Below are 23,748 nucleotides of genomic sequence, written 5' to 3'. Positions count from 1 at the left end.
AATTGGTATCAGTTAAGAACAGGTAAAATTAAGGGACAGAATCTGTAGGGAGTATTGTCTAAATGTGCACATTGCTGGGTAGATTTGCTGTCTGTTCTAGTCCTTCCCTTGAGTTTTACAGCAAGTGCATCCATATGGTTACATGACTGCACATTTCTATAGTCTGCATCCTCCTTGCTATAGCAGAGGCATTTGCATTTTTTTGGTCAGTATTGAATGTGAAGCTGGAAAACTGCTAAGCAAAGGTGAAGGAGGATTTGTCAGGGAAAAAGAACCATCTGAAGCAAGGGTTGGTGAGTGGCCAGAGACAAAAATTGAGGAGCCACAGGAGACTCTGACGTTCCAAGAGTGTGATGAGGTTATCACAGTTCGAAGTCCATTAGTTTTACCGCATTTCATGGCTCTGAGCTTCAGGAGAAAGTATTCCATGGAGACAGTGTTTTCAGTGTACATTGTTCAGGGAAAAAGACTGCTTTTAATAACTATTTTGATGTCCTGTGGAAGTGTGGTGGAATGGGGGGGATGGTGGTGGTGGTTTTTTGTTTGTTTTGTTGGGGTTTTTTTTAAAAAGGGAAAAAAACTCTCTGCCTCCTTCTTTTCAGTAGACTGGATGTGGTCACTGAAACAAACTTGAGGGAATGCCTCAGAGATAAATCAATATGTTTTCTGTGACTCTCTATTTCTGTGTTGGAATTTTACAGGGATTAGACTAATGAACTGGTCTACCTGCTATTAGGTGAGGTGTTTTATTCAGGCTTTTAACTGCAAACCAGAGGTCTGCTGCAAAGGCAATTAAAGTCAAAAGAAGGAGTTTTATATCACACCCAAACAGGGATGACCCACATTGTGTTGTATTACAAACAGCAAAAAGAGGTAAAGACTCTCTATTGAGGCAGCTGAGCTGTTGGACATCAAATAATCTGAAATTTAGTACTGTGGCTTTTAAGTGCAGAATATCTTTTCATGGATATATGTGCACATATGTATGCAGATGTTAAAAGCAAACATTATTTTTGAATAGAAGCTGAATTGAAATACTGCAGGTGTTCAGCCTGTGTTGGAAATGCCATTTATTTTGAGCTTAATTATGGTATCTGATCATAGGCCACGTCTGAAGTCTTGAAGTAGAATAGAAAATAGGATATCTTGTTTTGTGGAATTTAAAATGTTTTGGTATCCAAGTTTTAAAGAAAAGAGATGCATTTTTTTTCGTCCCATAATTGTGTCAGCTTGTGTAGTAGTGCTGTTGAGGAACACACCTGGTCCAGGTTCGTGGGCTCAAAAGCTGCAGATTGAGATGGAGACTGAAGTGCACGTTAAACTCTGGGTGGGAGCCCCAGACAAGAGGCTGTGAACTGCCAGCCTTTGGGATAACAAAGGACATGAAGATGGGGGATGCCAGCCAGGTAAACAGATACTGAGAGACACTGCAGGAGCCTCCCAGTCCCAGAAATTAAAGCCTCTGGCCTTGGGAGTGTGACTGTCAGAGTATTCTTCCTTTGGTTGAAATAGTTGCACATATTGCCAAAACAAGCTTTCATTATTTTTTTTATAAAACTGGTTGCTGTGTTCTTGTTCCCTGTTTTTCTGCTTCAAAACTCCACTGCATGTCTTTCCCCAAATAGGAAAATTTTTCCACTAGTTCATGGCAGGCAAAAAAGATTGTATAATGTTTATAAAACCCTTAAGGTTTCTCAAAAAATCGGTGACCTCGGCTTATCTGACTTCTCTGGTTTTCTGTCTGTCTTTGCTCTGTGACTTGGCAATTCATCTTGCAAGAGTTTACAGTGTACCCAGTTCCAAATGCTGTCTTGTCCCCTCATCTTTTCCAAAGCCCTTTTCTCCCAGCCTTTGGTCTGGAACATCAGGCAAAAAGTTTGAGAGCCATTTATTTCTTACCTATTCTATGATTCTACTCCTGCATAACCTACTCAAAACTTGTACCAAGCCATGTGAAGATCTGATAGCTAATGAAATGCAGTTTTTAATACTACACTTCCTTAATCCAGCCACTCAGCCAAACATCACAGGGAATCAATGGGTGTTTTCTTTCTCAGCAGCTGAATACTGCTACTGGACCAATTCACAGCTTGGTTTAATGATATCCTTGAGTTATGAAGCTCTCAGACTGGGCTACACCTTCTCTTTGGCAATTTGGAGAAATCAGATAGCTCTGCAAGCAGATATGAAAAAAGCAGATATAAAGCATGATAGGTTATACATCCTGATAAATTACTTCTAAAATGTGAAAGTATAAATAAGACAATGCAGTATTTGTTTAAAAGTGCTGAATGCGTGGGAGCAAACCTCCATCCCAGCTCTCCTGTGAGTTAAGGGTATTTTAAGCACTTCCCCACACACACACCTTTGGCTTGTTGTATTTAATACAGATGTGCACATTCATATGGAATAGTGATCTGAATCCACGCTGTGCTTTTCCACTGCTCTGCCTCAGCATGGTGAGGCTGCAGGTGACTGAAGTGGGGCAGCCCCATGCAAGCACTGCAGGGATCAGACTGGGCTTGGGTTGAAATAGCCCAGAGTGAATGATCTACAGGATTAAAAATAACCAGCTAATCAGAGTGCTCTGTAATTATCCAGTGTAGGTATTTAATTTACCACCATCAGCCATAGCCTTCCCCAAGATAGACATTTCTACTGAAAGTAACTGTGATAATTTTTACATAGATGAAAGGTGGACCTTTTGAAATAAAGGTGTGTGCCATGGGTATAGAATTATCTAAGCTTCTAAAAGTGTATATGAGAGAAACTGAATATAAGTGCATGTAAGTATATAATCACCTTGTTAATTTACTTTCAGCTAATTTCACTTTCTATAAGTTGCATCCACACTTAGACAAATGGCAATTTTCACTCATTTCTGTACCAGTATTTAAAAGCAGAACATTACAGTGCAATCTCATTACTACCGCTTTATTGATTTATAAAATTACATTTTATTACACTAATCCGTATATTAGAATGAATAAAACTGTGCATAGCTACAGCTGAGGTATTCTTGCCAAGCAGGTACATAGTTTGCTTTTTCATCAGTAGTTCACAATTTAAATTAGTGGATGTCATGCTGTTGGACTCCAGAAACACAGGATTAATGGCAAACTCATTAGTTCATGAAGTTTAATCTTCTTGTGGGTGTCCCACCTCGTGGGAAATAAGACGGATTTGGCTGCAGGTGTCTGGTGAGGTAACAGCAATCACTCAAAGAAAGGGATGTAGAGCTGCTGCTATTGTGAACCTGAGAATATTTATTATTTATGCTTTATTTGGTACCAGAATACTCTTTGCTTAGGAGAAAGCAAATGAATGCTCTGAAGGACACAGGAAGAGGCTGTAACTGCATTAGCAAGTGCTACATGGCAGTAGAGCCACTGGTACTTTTCTCAGGTCAGGGGGGTGATGCTCTGTTTGAATATTTGGCATAGATCCTTAAATAGGTCTTTTTTAAGTGGCTTTCTTGGGGAGTGTGGCAGGTTTTATACCCTTACTTCTCATCATCAGGTAATTTATCAGTTTCTTTTAAATTGATATTACAGTGGTGAGTGATCCCCTCATGCTGAATTGGCTTCGTGTAGCCTTGGCATGGTGTTTCACAACACGCACAGACGAGCTTGCAAAGCCCCAACGAGGTGGCAAGTTATTTTTGTCCCTTTTAATCTGTTAGGCCCTGATCCTGATCTGTAGGGTTTCCTAAATCCCACTGATTTCTCTAGAATTAGGTTCCTGGAGTCCTTTGAGAGCCTGGGTTTGGCTGATCTTGTGCTATTAACTGGAAACAAACCCACTTTCTCTATCTCAGAGGGCTCTAAGGATAAATGTGTTGAAGATTGTCAGTGTTCTTATTTGGTGGCAGGGAAGGCCACTGAAATAGCAAAAATAGATTTAAAAAGGACAAAAATAACTTGCTGCCTGGAGGGTTTACGCAATCCGAGCTGTGCTGTGTGGCTTGGCTGAATCGCTTCTCCAGGGAGGCTTGGGGCAGTCTGTGCTTCTTTGAGGGGAAGGGTCAGGGAGATGCAACTGGACTCAGCATTTCAGAGAGAGGGAAAACAGCTTCTGTGTGTGCTGAGGGTTACTTGTGTGCATGGCTGGCACAGCCCTTTGTGCGAGAGGTGTTCCTCACAAGCTGCTGCTCTGGGCTCCTTCTTTGGTCACTTGCTGGAAAGACTGGTGGGAGAAGGAGATACTAAGCTCTTTGTGCAAATCCCTTCCATCTCCCCCATGGAAGAAGAATGCTTTAGAACTCAGCCATGAAATGCATTTCTCTCTGAAAAGTGTCTGTAGAAAGAGTTTTGTCTTGGTCAGCTCTTTTCTGGGTTTAATCAGTCTTTCCTGCTGACCACAGTGACAGAAATTTGCTTTTATTCCTGCAGTTGTGTGTGTGGCCAGGAAGAGTCAGTCAGCATCTGCTCCTGCACATGCATCATTAACAGGGCTGGGAGTTAATTTCTGGTGGCAGACACATTCTTCTTTGGATTGAATTTCTACTCAGCCACCAAGACACTTCGAATGCTTGTCACGTTCTTGGGGTTTATAGGTATCAAGACGCTGGCTAGAGACGGGATAGACAGAATTTAAAATCCCAAAATGAGCTTTCTGAGTTTCAAGTTTCAGGAGAAAATTGTATTTATAAGCTGAGCGTGTTCGGTTTGTAACAGATTGGGCCTGTCTGAAATGTCCATATTTTATGTAGTTACAAGTATGAATGATCCCTTACCCACAGGTATGTGGGGTTACAGTGTATAATGGATCGCACAACAATGTCCAAATGCAATTCCTTTTACTTATGTTGGGGAAGAAATAAGGTATTCTTAGTTTGAACAACCCCAGAAGTCAGTAAAATAAGGTAGTTCTGTGTACAGTGTCTTCTTACAGACTGGTTACACTTTATTTTTGTGTATGTGGATAAGGCTGTTTTTAGTACTGTGCTACTGCAACGTTCTGCCTTAAGCTTGGCTGCTGATCAGGTTGCCTCTTCTGGAGGCAGACCAGGTTGTCTTTGTCTTTTCCCTTCTCCATTTGCTGTTAGCAGATTTGTGAAGTTTGTCCTGCCTGGCAGTTATCTGGCACCATAGGTGACAGATGCAGGAGAGCCAAAGAAGGCTCTCCAAATAACCCTGCGATGTGAGAGAAGAAGGTGACCTCCAAACACAGTGGGAGGGAAAAGGGGCTGTTTTCCTAATATGTTTCTTCTTTGGCAGCTGAAGGCTTTTTCCCTGTAGATGATGAGAGCAGTCTCTTCTTGCTGAATGAACAAAAATACCAGTTTCTCAGAACAATGGGAAGAGCAGCACCCTGTCTTCCTCCCACCCCTGCCTTTCAGAACCTCCCACAGCAGCACTTGGCCTTGCAGCCTCCTGGGTCAGGAGCATCCCTGCACACTTCACCTTATTTACTGCAGTTGCACCCACTGCTGGTAACCACCAGTGGCTTGAGTCTGTATAAAATATGGTTGTAGCAACTATTATCATTACTTTGAGTGTACAATTCCCACATTATCTGCCATTTTATGAGATGCTGGTTAATGGAGATGAGGAGTAAATGACTTGTGGTTTGATCAGATGTATTTTGGTGGCTCACCAGATTGTCACTGCCAGCCAGTGGAATTGAAGAAGGAGTTTGCAGAAATTACTGCTTTGCAAATGGGAGTTGTAGGTATTCTGCACTTGAAATGGTGACTTCCAAATTACTTGCTAGGGGCTGTTTTGGTGCACAGTAACAGTACTACTGCTCAAGAACTGCTTTTGTTTTAACATGGAAGCAATTGAAGTGACTTTAGGCCCACTGAAGCCTTAGTTTTGGATTACAATAAGTGAGATTCTGATTAATTTAGCAGCAGGGCATCAGTGACTATTAGCAGCTTAACTTGAAGGCCTGGTAGATTGATAAAGAACTAAACAGCCCCTGAATCATATATTAACAGTCTGGCCATAGTATAATTGAGGCTCATGTTGGGTAAGTGTCAGCATGGTTGATAGGCAACACAACAGCAGAAGCTATTTGTCTTTTAAATGGTCACTTAAATTATTCAGGATAGTAGTTCATAGTCATCAAGGCATCTGAGCCACAGTCCAGTTATTCTAGGCATGTGTGCACAAGCTCTAATTAGTTCATGTACAGCACTGAGCTCTCCTTGGACAAACTCACCTGTGTCTAGAAGCAGTTTCTCAGGTGGAGTCTCCAGTCCGTGATGAGATCCCTCTACTGTGGCCCAAGCATTAGGGATGCATGAATAAACTGGGATGCATATAGCTTGGGGGTGATAACCAAACCAACAGCTGGGAAAACATTTCATTTAGTATCTGAGTCACTCATGTTAGATGTAGTTTTACTTCCCCAGTCCAGGGGTAAAAACTGCAATGCTAACCAGTAGCCTTATTTTTTTGTTTTCTTATGTCTTCTGTGGTTACAGGAAGTTTGAGGAATTCCCCTGTGAATGTAATGTGTCTAACTAGTTTTATATGCTGTGGGATATGCTAGCCAAATAAGACTGAAAGCTTTTGAACCATTAAATATGCAGAAGGAGTTGGTAGCCACTCAGTTTCTCCTCCAGTTCCTTCTTTGCAGCATTAGCAATTCTGAGGTAGTCACACAATGGACATAGCTGAAATTAATTAGCTAAATTGGTACCTAATGGCAATAAGATTTCATGCCACTTAATATTTCAGTGCAAACAAGACCGGCAACTAAATGTATTTAAATATGATTGGCTCATCTTCTCAAGTGGAGTATCTTATCTTTTGTTTGGGCTAAATACAGCTCTCATTGTGCTCAATTAATTCTGCCATTAGCAGTGGTCTGACTTGCTATTAGCTCTGATAAAATGTACAGTCATCCCCTTCACTGAAGACCATCCTGTGGTAAGGATGTTGAAATGCAGTTTAAAGGGGGAAGGAGGATACACACACTTTGCCTTTGTACATAATTAAGCCATGCTAATGATGGGAGACTTAATTACAATTGGAGTTTATCAGCAGAGAGCTCCAGTGGTGGCCTGCAGGCTGTGATGGTGCTGGCCTGTGCACACTCAAGCTGCACAGCCATGGAGCAGTTGTTCCAGGCTGTGAAAGCGCTCTGGGTGGAAGGTTCTGATTATTCTTGGTGTCCTAGGCCTGGGAAAAGTCATGGAGTTTGCGCCTCTTGGCTTTCTTTTCTTCCCCCCTTTCTTGCTGCCCGCCCTCTCCCCCCCGCTCCTTGTGAAGCAGCCCTTCTGGCTTTGTTGTAAGTGTGGTTTGTAATCATTGTACACATCCCAGATGGTTCATGAAAACTCTTTGAAATGCCATCTGCCAGGCGTGTGTCCAGCCGGCAGCCTGTCATTCTGCTACAAGAAAAATGGAGGCGGGTTTTCCCTTCCCCCTGCCTTCCTGAATCGCATTCAGTAACACTTGCTCAGATGTGGAGCAGGATAACAGCCGGAGCATCTGCAAGCAATCTCTGCTCCAGACAGCAACATGGAAAGTTGTTGGGTTTTTCGCCTTCGCCCAGATAAGATATCACAGCCAGTGTAGTTTTTATTTTCCCTGGGCTTGCTGCTGAGGACCAGCTGAGGTGACAAATGTTATCTCTGTGATGCAATGTTTTCCTTTTCCGCGATGACTTTCCTAATGCCTTCCGCGTGTGTTGCGGGCAATCGTGCTGATAGCAGGCACAGCTGCGATTTTTTGACTTGAACATTATTTTCGACTTGAACATATTCAGGAAATTAAGAACACTGAGATGAAACAAATAGATCCATTGAAATGGCTCAGAGGAATTATGACAGAGAAATAAGTGTCGTGTCAAATAGGCAGCCAGCACTAGTAAACTGCTGACTGCAATTTCACTGCTATAAAAATTCAGATGGAAGAAAAAAATTGATTAATAAATATCCTCTGTGGGAAGATATAGATAAAGAAAAGAAGAGACTTCAAAAGATAAGGTGAAAGCAATCCTGAAGTTCCCTGATCTTTGTGTCTCATCAATGTCTTAGTAGTTATTGGGAAAACACACATCGCAGTCTTTGTCATTCGGCTCACGTGCCACATGGCCGGGGGTGACGTTTGACTGATTGATGCGCAGTGGTACAGAGGCTAATTCTCACTTCCATTGTGCTCCAGGCATGGGACAGCTACAACGTATCATTGGTCATAGTTATTGTCGTGGCTTTTCACCCTTCTTGCTTCCCAGTCGCGGGGCAGGTTTAGGGGAATGTGGCAGTGACCACCAGACACAGTGCTCTGGGGAGGGTCCTCACAGCCTCAGTGTCTACGGCAGTGTCCGTGCTCAGGGAGGAGATGTTGCATCTGGTCTGCGACCCTTCATCCCGGCTGCTGGGTGTGTGCTCCACGCTCCTTGTGTGCCAGGGAGGGACCTGAGTGAGCTGTTCTGCATGCCTTTGGATGGAAGCACCTGCACTAGGGCGGAGAGGGGAACATGGTGCAGCTCCAGCATTTCTCTGGACTAGATCTGTGAAAGAAAATTGCCTTCTGTTACAATCTACCCAGTAAAAATGGTTGTAGCCTTACTATAAGGATTCAGAAATACAAAGAATACAAGATTGAGTCCTTTCCAAATAGGAAAGAGTAATTCTGCTAGCAGGGTGGAGATATCCATCACTATTTCCATCCCCTTCCTTACTTTTCCTCCCTCCTTCACCCATTCATACAGCTCCAAGAGGAGGAATGATGGAAAAAAGCACAGGAATTTATAAACTCTCTGAAGGCTGCCAGTAAATAATAAAGAAAGAGAGTTTCTATTTTGAATCAAGAAATGGAGCGTGTTAGAGAAAGTGGATGTCTATCAAGGAAATTAATCTAGTGATAGTCTTTCAAGGGTGACACTCTATCAAGACTGACCTCTTGAGCAGTCTCTCAGATGAATAGGAGATAAGCAGACTTTCCGCTTTCCTGGCACTTGAGGAAAACATTTGCCAGATGCAGGCATGGTAAATTTATGCTCTTTCAGCTTCTGAGAGCTGGAATCTTCCCAATTAGTTTTCAGAAGCTCAGTTTCTTTATTCTTTCTTCTGTCCTTTTATAGAGGGTTTAGGAAATTGTATTCACTGAGAAGACACTGCCCAGGGGCCAGGAGAGTCCCTCAGAAGTGAGAAATTATGCTTTGTTAAATGTTGGGTATGGTTTCCACATCTCTGAAGTTATTCCCAAGACAGCAGACTGATTTCAGCCACAGCATTCGGACACCTCCAGCTCTCTAACTCCAGTCTTTCTTCCAAAATTCAGTTTCCTATACTATCTGTAAATCTGTCATTTATATTTAATCTCAGACGTGCAGAATCCAGTCACCTCCCAGCCTCCAGAGTCATGGAAAATAAAGGCTATTGAACAGAAATTGATTCTTATCAATGAAGCTGTGCTCAGTGACCTAAAATGCAACATCCCAAGCCATCTTAGGGAAAAAGTCATGAAATGACTCATCTTACACTGTGCTTCAGAGTGCTGTAAATTGGCCAGAAGGGAGAAGAGTTTCAGAGCTGGCAGAGTGGCAGTGATCAGAGCCAGTTCTCCATGGGTGCTACTGAAATTGTCAAGTGCTGGAGAGGGAGATTCAGTGTGACTTATTACTCAAAAGTATTCCTGAACTGGAATGAGCTTGTAGGTGAACTTCTGTGAGAAGAGTTGGCAGGCTGTCTCTTTAGTGAGCACGTGTGAATGGTGCATCAGAACTGTCTCATAGTACTTTTTAATGCTGAATAAAAAATAATAGCATAAATAGAGATGAAACACTAAGAAGAAACAAGGGAGAAATTATGTTTATGATGTGAGAGAACATTTGATGAGATAGTGGTATAGAAATAATGGAGCCTGGAAAGTAGTTGCCTTATCTGAGAATACAGATTGCAATTTTAGTGAGGTTGAAGTGGGAGAGACAATTCTAACAGCAGGAAAGTAATTGCTGGCGTTTTCCCAGGTACCAAATTTTTCCAGCTGTGTTTCTGGACAGAGAGATGAGAGATTTCTTTGCCAGAGTGTTTCTGAGAGTACAAGAAACATTGTCCTTCAGTTGTTTTGTTCTACTTGGTGCCACCAGTTCAACCTGAAATCTATGTCCTGTTTTTAATGGGCTCCTAACTTCAAACTTCTTTTGACCCTTGTAGCTCACAGAACTGTGTTTTACAAATACTGTTGTATCTTTGTGAAAATTTGTTACTTAATTCTTGATAAAAAACCAACTCGTTTAATGTTCTAATTTCTCCTTTCAGGCACAACCCGCCCTCCAAGAGAAGGAGAAGTGCCTGGTGTGGACTATAACTTTCTGACTGTGGAGGAGTTTCTGGAGTTGGAGCGAAGTGGGACCCTTCTGGAAGTAGGAACTTATGAAGGTATGGAGCCACAGGCAGTGAAAAAGCACTTCAGATACCCATGGTGGGACACCACATTTACATCACCCTCACTCAAGTTAGGACCTTGCTTTCCATCCTAGTGCTCTGCTTCCCTTTTCTCTGTAACCTGAGAGAGGGAATTCCAATTTTGCTGTGCTTTATCTTTTGCCTGAAAAGTTAACTGCCTGAAAAGATTAACGTCAGTTGGCCAGGAAAATTCGATATGTAATCCCATAACAGAATACTGGGGCAGTATGCATCTATTGTTTGTATCCACTATGGCTCATAGCTCCTTGTTCAGTTTTTCTTTCCTCCTGCTGTTTCTCTTTCCCTCTATCTTCCCTAAATACACTTCCTTCGCCACCCAGTTGTGTCACTATGCAGCTACATGATGCATTGCTTTTTTGGTTTTTTCTTATTCTTGGATAATTGCTTCTAACTTGGGTCATTGTGTTGATCCTTTTTACAGCACAATTTTGCAAACAACAGCACTGAGACAGCCAAGGGGCACTGAAATGTCACCAGGGTGAGAGCAGGAAAAAGCTCCAGAGAAATGCAAGGCAGATTGACCATTTTTAGGTACACAATAGGATTTGTGTAACTAAACCTGCAATCTATAGCTCCTTTAAATTGAAAACTCCTTTTGGACGGGTTTGGGGTTTTTTCCTTTGGAGAACATTCAAATGTGCCTCTTGACAAGACAATGAAAATAAATACAGGTTTGAAAGTCCTTCCAGTGTACTTCAGCTCAGTCATTTCATATTTCCATGTGAAAGAAGTTTAATGGTTCTTTCTGTAAATATGAGAGATTGAAAAAGCCTTATTATTGCAGCCTTATTCTAATTATTCTTTATAATAAGAAATATGGAATATGTTTAAAAATACAAACTACACACAAATAGCCAAAAGTCATCAAACATGAACAGAAAAGATTGTGACATGTGGTTTTGGTTTTCAGGGTCTGACGAACGAGTCCTGAAATACTGTTTGTCTGCTTCTTTAAAAACTCCTTTTTTAAGGGCACCTTTAAACCTTGTGCTAATTCCCAACTGCAGACAATTGCAGTGTCAAACCTGGTTTGCATGAAGATGCTAAATGTATAATTTGGTTTCACTCTTCCACCTCTCTGAGCTGATTAGCTCCATCAGCACCAATGCTAACATTCCAGCACCAGCTCTTCTTCAGAATGAGCTTTTTCCTCTCTGTGTTTCTAATTATAACACCAAATTAGTTTTCTTTGTCATGGTCCTTGAAATAGATCAGCTGAGAGGCCTTGCCATTGCTTCCTGATCTGTTTGTTCTAGTGACCTTTCCACTTGGAAAGACAAAATGGGTAACTGTCTGTAAGCTGGCTCCTGGGACATGCTGGGAATTAGTTCTCAGGAAATGCTGTATCCATCTGGGACAGTTACAACGTGGTAGTTTCACTGCTTATGTGATTATATGCAGCAGCAGCTAAACTGTTTAGGTTTCATGGCTTGCTCTTTTCAGTTGCTGAAGATGGTGTTGATTTCTCATAAGTCTAATGTGTATTTCATTTCTGTTGGTGATAGAAGTGCCTGAACTTTAAAGGAATAATTTGTCAGAAGTGCTGAGAAGCTTCTTTCCCCATTGAGATCAGTGATGCTGGTGCATTGTGGTTCTGGAGTGCTGGCCAATGGAAGGAAAAATCAATAAGAATAAAGCAAATAATGATGATGCATGTGTGCACATATGCATCAAGACACATTACTATTTGATTGTAATGTAAAATAAATAGAGTTCATTTTTCACTTACGGCTTCAAGAAATTATTTTGCTGCCTTTTGAGATTTCTTTAATGGCTTTGTTGTACTTTTTTTTTGAAATCTGGTTTTACAGCTGTATCGATCAAGAGGGTGTTGATCTTGATTAGATCTTGGAAGATGGGGTGATTCAGACCCAATGCTGAAATTGCAAGCAATTTTGTCTATAAGAGAAAATCTGCCAAAACCCAAACCACAAAGCAAGTTAGACTTTTAATGGCCAAGTATCTGTAATTGTCCAGCTTTACAGTCTTAGATATTTTAATTATCATTTGTTTTACACTGCATTTTGCTGCCACGTTTTTTTTTTAATAAGTGTTCCACCATGATAAATTTGACTGTGTTTTTGATCAGTGATGGCTTATTCTAAACCAGAGAAATAAAGCCCAACAAAAGCAAATAGTCTTCTAATTCTACCTGCTGTACTGAGTAGAAATTGTAACAATTGCAGAGATTGGGTTGCTTGTGATTTAATGCTCTCAGGTGATTTAGAGATGAAGGAAGAGGGATACTATGAAATGGACAGTAGGGATGAGGAATGGGGAAGTTTTTGTGTGCCAGCCAGCCACAAGCTCATGTTGCTCTAGCAGGCTAGTGGTTTGGGGTCAGCATGGTCCCAAGGACCCTTTGGGCCTTAATTTGTCAGCATCAGCATGTGGTGGTGGAGAAGATGGACATAAAGTCACCTGGATACTGTCACTTGGAAAAATCTTGTAGAAGAAGAGGTAACAGAAGCATTTAATAATAGTTACTGAAGAGAAGTTCTGGGGAGAAAGATTAGAAAACAGGGAGCCATTGGAAGAGGGGTAATACACAGGACTTTGATGCTGATACAGATACTATCGATTTGGAAAGAATAAAGAACAAGCAGAAGAGAACAGTTGAAAACCAGAAAAAAGTAGGAGAGTGTATCAGGTTTTCAAAGTGCTCTAATTGCAAAAAGAGAAAGTGCAAGCTGAACAGGACAAAAGAGGTGTTGCTGACCTACAGGGCTTTGTAATGCCATTATTATTTCTTCTGGTGCACTGCAAATAGGTTCCTTTGGGCAGCTTTTGATTCACATCCCAGTGACGGCAGAGCAGGCATGGCAGCTGCTGTTCTGGTCACCTCTCATCTCCCTGGTGTTTTCTGCACCCAAAAGGCTTCAAAAAATGTAACCAGGTGGGAGGGGGCACTGGCAAGCCTTAATTCCTGGGGTTTTCAGTTCAGGTTTTCACATCCTGATTTTTAACCATAAAGCCCAGAAACATCTTCTTTCTTCCCCTGGTGAAAGCTACATGTTGATCACATGAATCCAGCAACTGGAGCTGGAAGACCTGCCCAAAAAGCTGCGATGCTGCCCCAGTATTGGTGATTTTGCCCCACGTGGGTGCTGCACAAAACACACTCAAGCCAGTTAGAAATTCCCATTGACAATACTCATTAGGAAGGAAAATTCTTTTTAGGCTGCACATTGACTAGGCCTTCTGGTGGATAGGAAATCACTGTAATTGTAGTCTCAGGCATTTATTGACTGCTCCTTCAGGGCAGAAAATACTGATGGATGCATGGAAGTACTTGTGTAGGTTACTAATTATTTAGCAATTACTTCTGCATTTGAATTGCGGGCTCTCACAGGGACCCCAAGGGAGGGCTGTTTTGAGCACAGTCACAGCTTCCAGATTTTATTCCCGTTTTTTCCCCAGCTGCTGAATGGCCCTGGGCAGATCAGGTAACTGCTCTATACTTCAGGTTTCTGGCCTGGAGAATATTAAAACAACACTTACTTCTCTCTTCATTAATATTTCAGCAGATACCCTGTGCCTGCAGCTATCTGCTCTTCCAAATAGGAGGGGGAGAGTGGAAGCAACGGTGTTCTGGAGGGCTGTGCTGAATTCAGGCAGCCCTGGAGATGGGAGCTATGCAGAGGCACATGGGGACATGAGCATGGTGGCTGAATTTTGAACGGGGGTGGCTGTATCACCAGGATCTGATGAGGCTGTATGAATGAATGCCTGCCCAGCACTTAGTGATCCTCAAAAGAAAAAGTGCTGCACTTTATAACATGTGAAGGGTTATTACATTATAGAGTATTATTGTCAAGGCATCATCTTTCATTCTCAGGACAAGTATTATGTGATTGCCAAGAGAAGTAATAAGTAATCTGCATTAGTCTCATGACTAAGATGTAATGGGGTGACTTGCTAACATTTTTAAAGTATATAAAACTTGCTACTGTAGACAGGGTCTCCAATTGTGGTACTTAATGATTGTAATAAATTACATTAATAGTGCAGTTTGAATTTCATCTGAAGTAGAGAGGTGTATTCAGCAACATGCTTCAAATCAAGATGCCTTTAGCCTAATTTATCTGATGTGCTGGCTCTCCTTGGGTTTCTCTGCAGCAGCCACGCTGCCCCAGCTGCTTTAGCAAAATGGGTGGATTTTTTTTGCTGGTGCCTTTGCAGCCTGTGGGTGTCACCAGCTCGGTCCCACCTGGAAATGAGAGCCGAGCCTGTGGCAGGCAGAACATGAGGGGAAGATTGGATGAGGAAGGCTGGCAGATGCTGGGGATGCCTATGCAGGTGAACAACATGTTCTGCTTAATAAGATCAGATCTGCTGATCTTTGTCTCCAGACTAGAGACTGACTCAATAAATCATAATGGCTCCTTTAGCTGAATATCCACATACTAATATCTGTGCACTGCAGAATGATTCCTCTTTTATCTTTGGCTCTTAATACTTTGCTTGCTTTTTTTCTTTTTATTTTTTAAACCACTAGTAGAGGAAAAAAAGGTAAAACCTTGTTGTGTATGTGCAGGATTATCAGTGTTAAGAATGAGTGCTGCTGTACTGAAGTCTCATCTGATAACAATGCTTTATTCTGCAAACAGGTGAAGTGGTACCTGAGTAATTCTTGTTTTCTAAAAGCAAATATTCAAATATCTGATAGGGGTTTAGAGTGGCTTTGAATTTCCTGTGGCATTGCTGACTGGATTCTCCCTCTCTCTGCACTTTCAATAACAAGTTTCTCAATGTGAGCTCTGTCAGAAATTGTTCATTAGCAGTCATGCAATTTAAAACACAAACCTCGGGGAAAAGGCTCCTGAACACCTCTGGCAAAAAGAGATATGGTGAATTAGTTGCTTTCTTCTTAAGTTAGAGTTCAGGTTATTTTAGGCATAATTTACTTTGTAATCGTAGTTTGATATGTTGAAGACCATTCCTAGTAGTCCAGGCACATTTTGGCATTGTTTTTTTGGTACAGGGTGTTCTTGGGGCACTTCAGAAGTGGCTGCTTTCTTGCTGGTGTTATCCAGCTCCTCTGCAGAGGCAGCCTGGCCTCTGCAGGCTGCAGCACTTCCCTTTCTGCAGAGCTCACTGCCACTGCCTTCCAGACAGGGAAGGTGTTAATGGGACACATCCTCATGGTGGGACTATATATATAAATATTTAACTATTTGCAAGAAGAAGAGTTTCATATTTCAGTGGCTTGACATGATATTTTCTTTAGTCCTACAGCCCTATGCTAGGTAGGGTGTTTCCAGCTGCTTCTCCTGCTTTCTGTATATACCATACACAAGCACGTTTATTTATGTTCCCTATGAATTTTTTTTAAATTTATTTGAACGTGGATATAGAAGTTGATATAACACAGCTGGTCTCATGGAACACCCTGAGCCTCCCCAGCCCTCTCCTGCTCCATGTTACCCAGGTTGTACTGCTTATTTATTACTTTTAGTATCATTGCTTTATTTTAGGATTTTTGCATGCCTTAAATGTGCTTGGATGCACTTGTACGTGAGTGCTAACAATAGCATGCGGCAACACCTAGTGATAACACAGGAAAAATCAGAGTAAGTAAGAGTGATTTGTTCTGTGGGTGACTTTCTCCCATGCTGCCACTGCCTTTAGGACACTAATTGGAGTATATGTTAAATTGCAGACATAATTGAAATGTGCAGTTTGCAACAGTTTGACTTATTTAACAAAAAACCCAAACTGATCTTTCAGTTAACCTCACCATGAAAAACTACAAAAATTGACAGAGAATCTCCTATTTAAAGCAAATGGATATATTGCAGGTTAATTTCTCTGAGCTCTCCTTCGTTGCCTGTTTTCCTTCCGATCCAGATGCTGTATCCGCAGCCTCCTCCCGGTTGCCTGGATACTCTGAATTTCCTCAAGGCAATTGCTAATCAATGTGCAGTTGCAGCTAGGTGAATCCCACAGACAGCAGCCAGATCTGTCATCTAAATGTGGAAATCTGTAGCAGAATGGGATCTGGGAAGAGAACAGACAAAACACTATGGCAGGAGCTCACTCCCAGGAACCAATTCATCCTGTGCTAATCAGACACAAGCACTCTTGCTGGATTAGATGAGCAGAAGCTCTTCTGCCAAAATTAAGGGTCAATTGTTTTGGTTCTTGTACAGTGCAGAGAAGAAGAGCTGCGTCTCAGAAAAGAAAACCATTACATTAACAATTACATTTCAAATCTTTGTGTCAAGACCTTGCTTAATTTTGCTGCTTATCTCCAAGTGTCTTTCCCAAAATACCCATTTGCACCAAGACAGAAAGCTATGAAGTGCTTTTTAAAACATGAGCTATTAATGGAGTCCTTGTTAGCACAGAGTGGTCGCTTTGAAGATCAGATGCACTTTTCATGGACACAGGGCCCTCTGTGCTGCACACAGGCCTTTGAGTTTCTTGGGATTTTTATAATTGCAGAATTAGACTTCACAAGTACGCATCAGTAAATTCAGAACTGCATGAACTCTTCTTGGGCCTTTGCTGAGACACAAATGTACTCCCAGTCCCAGGCATAGACATCTTTCCACCAGAAGGAAAGAGAATAGCTGCTGCAGAGCAAACACCTACAAATTAAAGTAACTCAAATACGTGCTTTGGGACCACATTCTTCAATTGCTGTAATTGCACCATTAGAATTAGTGCTCAAACTCATGTTTGACCTTGCAGTCAGCTCTTCTGCCTTCTTCTGCCCCTCCATGTCAGCTCCCTGTCCCCACCCCAGCAGCCTCCATGGTCTCCTCTTCTCTCTCTGCCTTAGTATCCATTCCACTTTTGAACCTGTTAGATTGTGCCTCTCTTCGTGTACGTTTCTACCCATTCCAGAAACAGCATCTTGGCTGGCTGGAGTCCTTTCAACCCAAATGGATTTGAATTCAACAGTGTGAATTCAAGGTTTTTATGAAATATATTCATAGTTATTTTACGTAAGGGTATTTTTGTTCATGTATTTTTGTGAATTGTATTTTAAATTCCAGCTCACATAAACAATTTAGGGTGAGTTTACTGCCCACCAGGGGAATATTTATTAAGAATGCTTTGTTGTTTGAAATACAAGACAAATTTTCCACTGCCACTTGCTTTCTAAAACCTAAAGTTCCCTTGACTGACAGTGTTGCTTTAATTCAGGACAGGGGGGAAGCTGCTGTAGATTGCATTCATTGATTGTGATCGCTACTTGAATTGGCAGAGCAGGAAGTGTTATGATGATGAGAACTTGTCTTATTGTTGTGATAAGCTGTTACCAAAGTCTAATTACCGGGTGTGATGCTAAAATGTGTAAGCTGCTGACACTTAAAGATAAGGAGATGAAAAGAAACCAACTCATTCCAAATAGCTCTTCTGTTTGGGTTTTTTCATTATTATTGTTATTTTTGTGCACTCTCCTGAGTGGTGCTTTAGAGTGCATGGATTAAGTAATAGATTTGGCTGCAGATGCTCCCATCAAACTTCAGCTGTGGTTAAGTAAGTTTTAAGCACCAGGGGACTAAATAAAATAAGGGTTAGTGAAAAGCGATGACAAGGGATTCAGTTAATGGTACGTGCATCTGCAGAGTGAATGTGTTGTTATTAGGTATTAATTCAGGCGCTGTAGGCAAGATCCAAATGTGATTGAGAAGAGGGTAAGGTTTAGAGGCCCAGTTCCCATAGGAATCTGACATGGGAAAGTGCCATTCCTGCCACGCTGGCTGCTTCAGAACTGGCATTTCCACAGAAACGTAGAGAGTTTCCTGCAGTTTTGTTCCAGAAGTCTCCATTGTCTGGGAGACAGGCTGCTCCTTTCCAGCTCAGAGACATCCTGCTGGGGTCAGAGTCCTCAGAAGTTTTGCAGAGCTTCACCTGAGCTCAAGCACCCCGGGGAGTCCTGCCCTAACTGCTGTGCTGACTTCAGAAAATGTTTTGGGATCCTCTGGGATGACAGATGCTTGTGTATGCACATGTAACATGCTGTTAATAATTAGAGCTGATTGGATATTCAGTACAAATTACACTGGCTATGAAGTTAGCCCCTTCTTTAGGCTTACAAGTGGCTCACAAAACACTATTGAAGCCTATTTTTAAATGTATGTTTTTTCATAAACATTGATAGATTTAATTTGAACAAATAATGTCAAGTCTAAGTGTTGTAAAACTCTTGCTGGGCTGTTCACTGTCAGTCGTTAATGGAGCATGTTTGGATTTCTGAGTCACAGTGTAAATATTTTCTATTTCCAATTTTGAGGATGAAACATGAGGTTTGATGATTATTTTTACCAGTCCCCCCAAATAGTGTGTCTGCTCCCACACCCAGGCCCACATGCCATGTCTTCAAAATTAACTGCTTAGAGAAGAGAAGTAGGGCTGACTGCATCCAGCAAACATGAGGGAAAGATAGCATTTCCATTTTCTCTTGTTTTCCGTGTCACCTGGGTTGGAGCATTCTTTTGAAGATTTTTCATCATGAGCTGGGTTATTTCCCCAACCTGTTTGTCCTTGTGTGAATCTGAAGGAAGAGCTCTGATTTTTTCAAATATTGATTCAGGCTTAATCTGCCTCCTGTGGAGAAAAAAGAAAAGTTCAGCCCCAGTGGTTACATTTCCTGTAAACCCCACACATGCAGAGCCATGCTCTGTTTCAGATTCATATTTGCCCTTTTTATATGCTCATTTATATTTACAGGGATCCTCTAAGACAGCACACTGTCTTGGTAGAAAGTAATTATTCACTAATATTAGTACCAACAACCATGTCTGGTTTGAAAAATGACTAATGATTTTGGTGTGAGAAAACCTGAAATACTTTAGAGAAGCCTGTTTTTCTGTTGACGAACAGCTCTCCATGGACTGCTAGGAACTCCAGCTTTGCTGTTGCTAGAGGAACTGAAGAAGAAAAAATTTTGAAGATATAATCATACATTTCTTTGTAATTGGAGGAGGGATGGTACCATCTGTGCTGTGTTCTTGTCCAGGGGAAATAAAACCCACACTATCAACATCTGTATATCCCCTTCGTCCACTTTGTTGAATCCATCCTAAAGAATTCAACCATTTACAACAGACCCGAAATAACTTTTGCATAAAATAGTCATGTGCAGTGCTATAAATAAAAGTTGTTTTTATGTGTATGGCACACACATGACTCTCTCTGCTTTGCGGTTAATATCCTTAGAAAACTTTTTTTTTTTCCCCTGGAAAACCAAACAAAGCAACAACCAAAAAAAAAACCCTACAAAATCCCAGAGTAGTATCATTCTTCATGAGAAGTGCCAAAAGGATAGATGGGAGCAGGGTTAATTATCCTTTTTTTTTTTGCCCACCTATGTTTGCACTGTTTCTCTCCCATTCCTCCCCTTTTTGTATAAAACAGTCCTGCAGTATGTAGAGCACACGAATTATTTCTGTAGCAGAAACTGCAACCTGCTTGCCTCCGTACCCATTAGAGGCTCTTTCCAGAAGAAGTAATTTCCTTCTCCCCATAAATTATGCATCAATGTACATTTAAGATTCTGACATGATGAACAGAAGATGAAAGCGTTGCGAAGCGTTGCCGCTCCCATGGAGTTGGATCCACATCACTGTGTACAGGCTGGAACACACCTTGTTAAGACAGACCTGCACGTGTTGCTGTCCTACTACTCCAGCTGTAAAAGCATGGAGGTGGGAGCTGCTCTGGCTTCTTGGGTCTCAGCTCTATGAGAAATACTTCACCTCACAGGAGGCAGTGGGGGGGAATGATTACAAGTGTTTCCTAAATGGTCTTCCAAGATGAGCTCTGCCAGTCCAAATCAAGGTGATTCCGGCTCCTGATGGGTCCTGGTGATCCTCTTTCCAGGAGGATCTGCTCCATGATCCTGCCAAGCACAGACTGGCTGGCATCTTTCTGGGTCCTCCATTGAGAAAGGGGTTATGTTTCTCCTTTTACAGTCAGTGGGAATTTCACCAGACTGCCCCAACTCCTCAAATATGATGGAAAGTGATGTAGCAACTCCATCCAGGTTCCCTCAGGACCTGTGGATGCACCTCATCACTTCCCATGGACCTGTGCACCTTCAGGTTCCTTAGATGGTCTCAAACCTCATCCTCTCCTGCAGTTGCTGGGAAAATATATATTGAAAAATAATGCTTTCAGGTTATATATAGCCTGTGGAGATCAATAAAGAATGCAAATAAATGTATGTTTTAGAGAAGAATTTTGCACTGTTGCCACAATTGAACTATATGGGAGGGCATCCTTTGTGTTTTGTCATGTCAAAGGGCACAGGGAAAATTTTTAAGTCTACCCTTAGAATCCAAAGATGGCAAATAAAAATTAACAATAATTCCTGAAAGAGAAATTTTGGGGAATTTTATGTAAAACTGTTGTATATAACAGATCATTGTGTAAAAATTAAAAGATTCACCTTGCAGTAGGTCTGAATTCCTGTAATGCCCAGTGCTGCGGGAATAGATTCCAGACCTGACGTTGGAGAGAATTTCAGGGTAAATCAAGCACTGCTGTGGTGTAGAGGTGAAGTGAAGCCGGGACAGTGAAATACCTCTGTGCTGTTGTGGCATGAGTGAACCTGCACTTATTCTGTGTCTCTTCCACGGTCACTTAAAGTGACAGGGAAGCACCCCAAGCACTTTGCACTGTTTCCATCACAGATGGATTCCGAGCATGTACTGGCATAACTGGGGGTGCATCTTTGTCCCTTCAAGTTTAGCTTTAAGGTCTGGTACTTCTCTTCTACCCAAGTTGACCCAACTGCTGAATTTCCTCTTTGAAGAAAGCAGAGCCATGCGGTATCTTTCCTTTTCTCTTCTTTGACTAAGTTTTCTTTTAGAGAGAGAATAGTTTTTGCTTCCAAATGTAACATCCCCCATAAAAGAACCTGTGTATTAAAGCAGGCCATCGAGCCTTTCATCACTTCTCTTGGTGATAGCAGTCATGAATTTTTTATTTTCTGCAGGGCTCACTCCAGATCTGCCACAGCATTGTGTGGGTGCACAAATGTAAAAAGGCTACTAATTGAAATTCAGATGTAACAAGATGAAGATTTGCTATTCACCATGACTGCCTTTTGTTTTAGCCCATGTACGCTCAGTGCACCTAAACAATGCCACCATTGCTTCTCCTTTTAGATACAACAAGAATAACTGAAAAGGCAAAAAATATTTCTGTGTCTGCTGTAGAGATTAAGTATGCACCCCCAAAAACGGGAATGGCATGTGTTATCTTCTTTATTTACTTATCTGTGGGGAGGGATGGAAATTTCAATGGAACCATAAAGAAAATGAAATAGAAACCTTACTGCTATAAACTGTTCTGTTTTGAAGATGCAAATGTGTCTCTATTGCCTAGGTAACTATTATGGAACGCCCAAGCCTCCCAGCCAGCCCCTCAGTGGGAAAGTGACTTCCACCGATGCTTTGCAAAACCTGCAGTCTGGCTCCAAGCAGTCGACTCCAAAGCGAACCAAGTCTTACAATGATATGCAAAATGCTGGCATAGTGCATACAGAGAATGAGGAAGAGGATGATGTACCTGAAATGAGCAGTAGCTTCACAGGTAAAGCAAAAATACCGCTCACTGTCCTTCAGTTAGGATACATGGGGAAGGCTTTTGGAGGGTATTTTGAAGGGTGGGTGTTGTTTTTAATGTGTTTTCTGCAGAGCTATCAATGTCAAACAGAACTGGCCGACACGTGAATGGCAGATGTGTGAACAACCCCATGCACAGCTGTGTCTTTCCAAAAAGGATTTGTGGGATTGAACTGGTTGAGACAAAAATGTGGAAACGTTCAAATCCATTAATTGCAGAAAGGTTGGGGAAGAGTTGAGCTATGGTTGACAGTTACAAACAGTACGAAATGACTCAACCAGGATTCCATTTGAAATTAATTATTGCACCTTCCTAAATATTTTGCTGTCCTTTGTCCTTCCTTGCATCTAGAGCTGCTTGTCACATAAAGTTACCGTACTAGGTCTTCTTCTCCAGGGTACCTCCCAGCAAATGGAGTGCTGCTTGCTGCAGGAATGAGATCTGAAGCATGGGTGCAAGTTCTGTATTTCATCGAGGTCTTGTGTCCTGCTGAACACAGATTTTGTTCCCGTCATGGCTATCATCAAGCCTTGACTGAAAGATCACTGGAAACTTTGCAATCTAAAGTCAAGTGCTGTGCAGGCAGATTCAGAGTAAAACACTAGTGGAGATCTGTTGAGTTTCCGCCAAAATCAACTGGAAGTTTGTGGAGCTCTTCCCCATGTCCCCAGGCCTAGTGTTTGTTAGTACTTAGAGCACTGTTACCTCAGCTCAGTTTCAAGCTCTGAATTCATCTTCTGGGCTTCTTTTGAAGCAGGTACGGAGCAAGTATTATCCATACTTTCAAGCCTTTCCTAGCTTGTGGGAGCTCACCATAACTGGCACTGGGTCCTTTGTCCTCTGATCACTTTCTAGCACCATGAAAACTTTCCTTCCCAGCCTCTGATGAGTCAGAGGATCTGTCCTGCCAGTTCCTACCTGCCAGTGTCCTGGCTCTAACATCTGTTTAGAGCTTTAAAAGGATTTAGGCTGAGATTTAGTTTTTGGTCCTCTGGGCCAAACTGTCAAATGGCTTTTGAGGGTTGTGCTCTGTTTGGCTGCTACCTGCTACACATTTCCAACTCAAATTGCTCCTAGCCAGCCTAATTTCTCCCAGGTTGGAATTTCTGTCTCTGCTGACAGGTAATTGCCAAAGTTTGCACTGAGGGTGGTTTCTCACATGTTGTGACATGATAGCAGCCTCAGCCTTTGTCACAGGATCTGATTTTGGGAGGAAGCTGGTGGGAGATCTGTTGTTTGATTTACTTGCTGCCCATCTCAGTTTGGTGCCCCTGAAGTAGCTTGAGCATCATTTCTCTTCCTTGTTTTCCTTTGCAAGATGAAGTACTGGAAGATGAAGCTCATTTGTCACAACGTTATCACACCCTGGCCCCTTGCCTTCATTAAATGGGCACAGAATCAAGAAAAGAGTTATTTCTCCTATACCAAAGTGATTCCTTATGCTTATTTCACATGTAAGTGTGCTAGCCATATTAAAATGATCCTGCTTCCCTCGGAGACCTCTCGGTAACTTGTGTTTTCCAGATTTTGGCATGTTTATACTCTCAGTTTTAAGCTGGCGATGATTCTTTCATGCTTCTTTATCTTGTCATCTTCTACCTAAAAATATCAAACTCCAGGAGGGCTGAAAAGCAAGCACTGAGGGTACTGATATAGCCTAGATCTTTTTCTTCCTGTTCCTCCCAGTTTATTATGTTCTTCTCTTTTGGTAGTGGCAGCACACAGACTAGAATAATGAAGGAGCTATTTCCAGGGCTGTGGGCTGTGGATTGAGG

At 41.8% G+C, this 23,748-nt stretch overlaps 1 protein-coding gene across 1 annotated transcript in view; it reads left to right on the top strand.

The window, feature by feature from the left end:
- The window catches only part of MAGI1 (membrane associated guanylate kinase, WW and PDZ domain containing 1), a 289,612-nt gene that overhangs the window by 192,173 nt on the left and 73,691 nt on the right, over positions 1–23,748 (top strand). Inside the window, exons 3-4 of the mRNA XM_039559254.1 lie at positions 10,220–10,339; positions 21,734–21,940. Coding sequence (XP_039415188.1) covers positions 10,220–10,339; positions 21,734–21,940 — 327 coding nt within the window. The remainder of the gene's footprint in view (positions 1–10,219; positions 10,340–21,733; positions 21,941–23,748) is intronic.

Source organism: Corvus cornix, chromosome 12 (assembly GCF_000738735.6).
Source record: "Corvus cornix cornix isolate S_Up_H32 chromosome 12, ASM73873v5, whole genome shotgun sequence".
Lineage (NCBI taxonomy): Eukaryota > Metazoa > Chordata > Aves > Passeriformes > Corvidae > Corvus > Corvus cornix.
The sequence above is the reverse complement of the archived record's forward strand: the minus strand, read 5'-3'. Positions and strand labels throughout refer to the sequence as shown.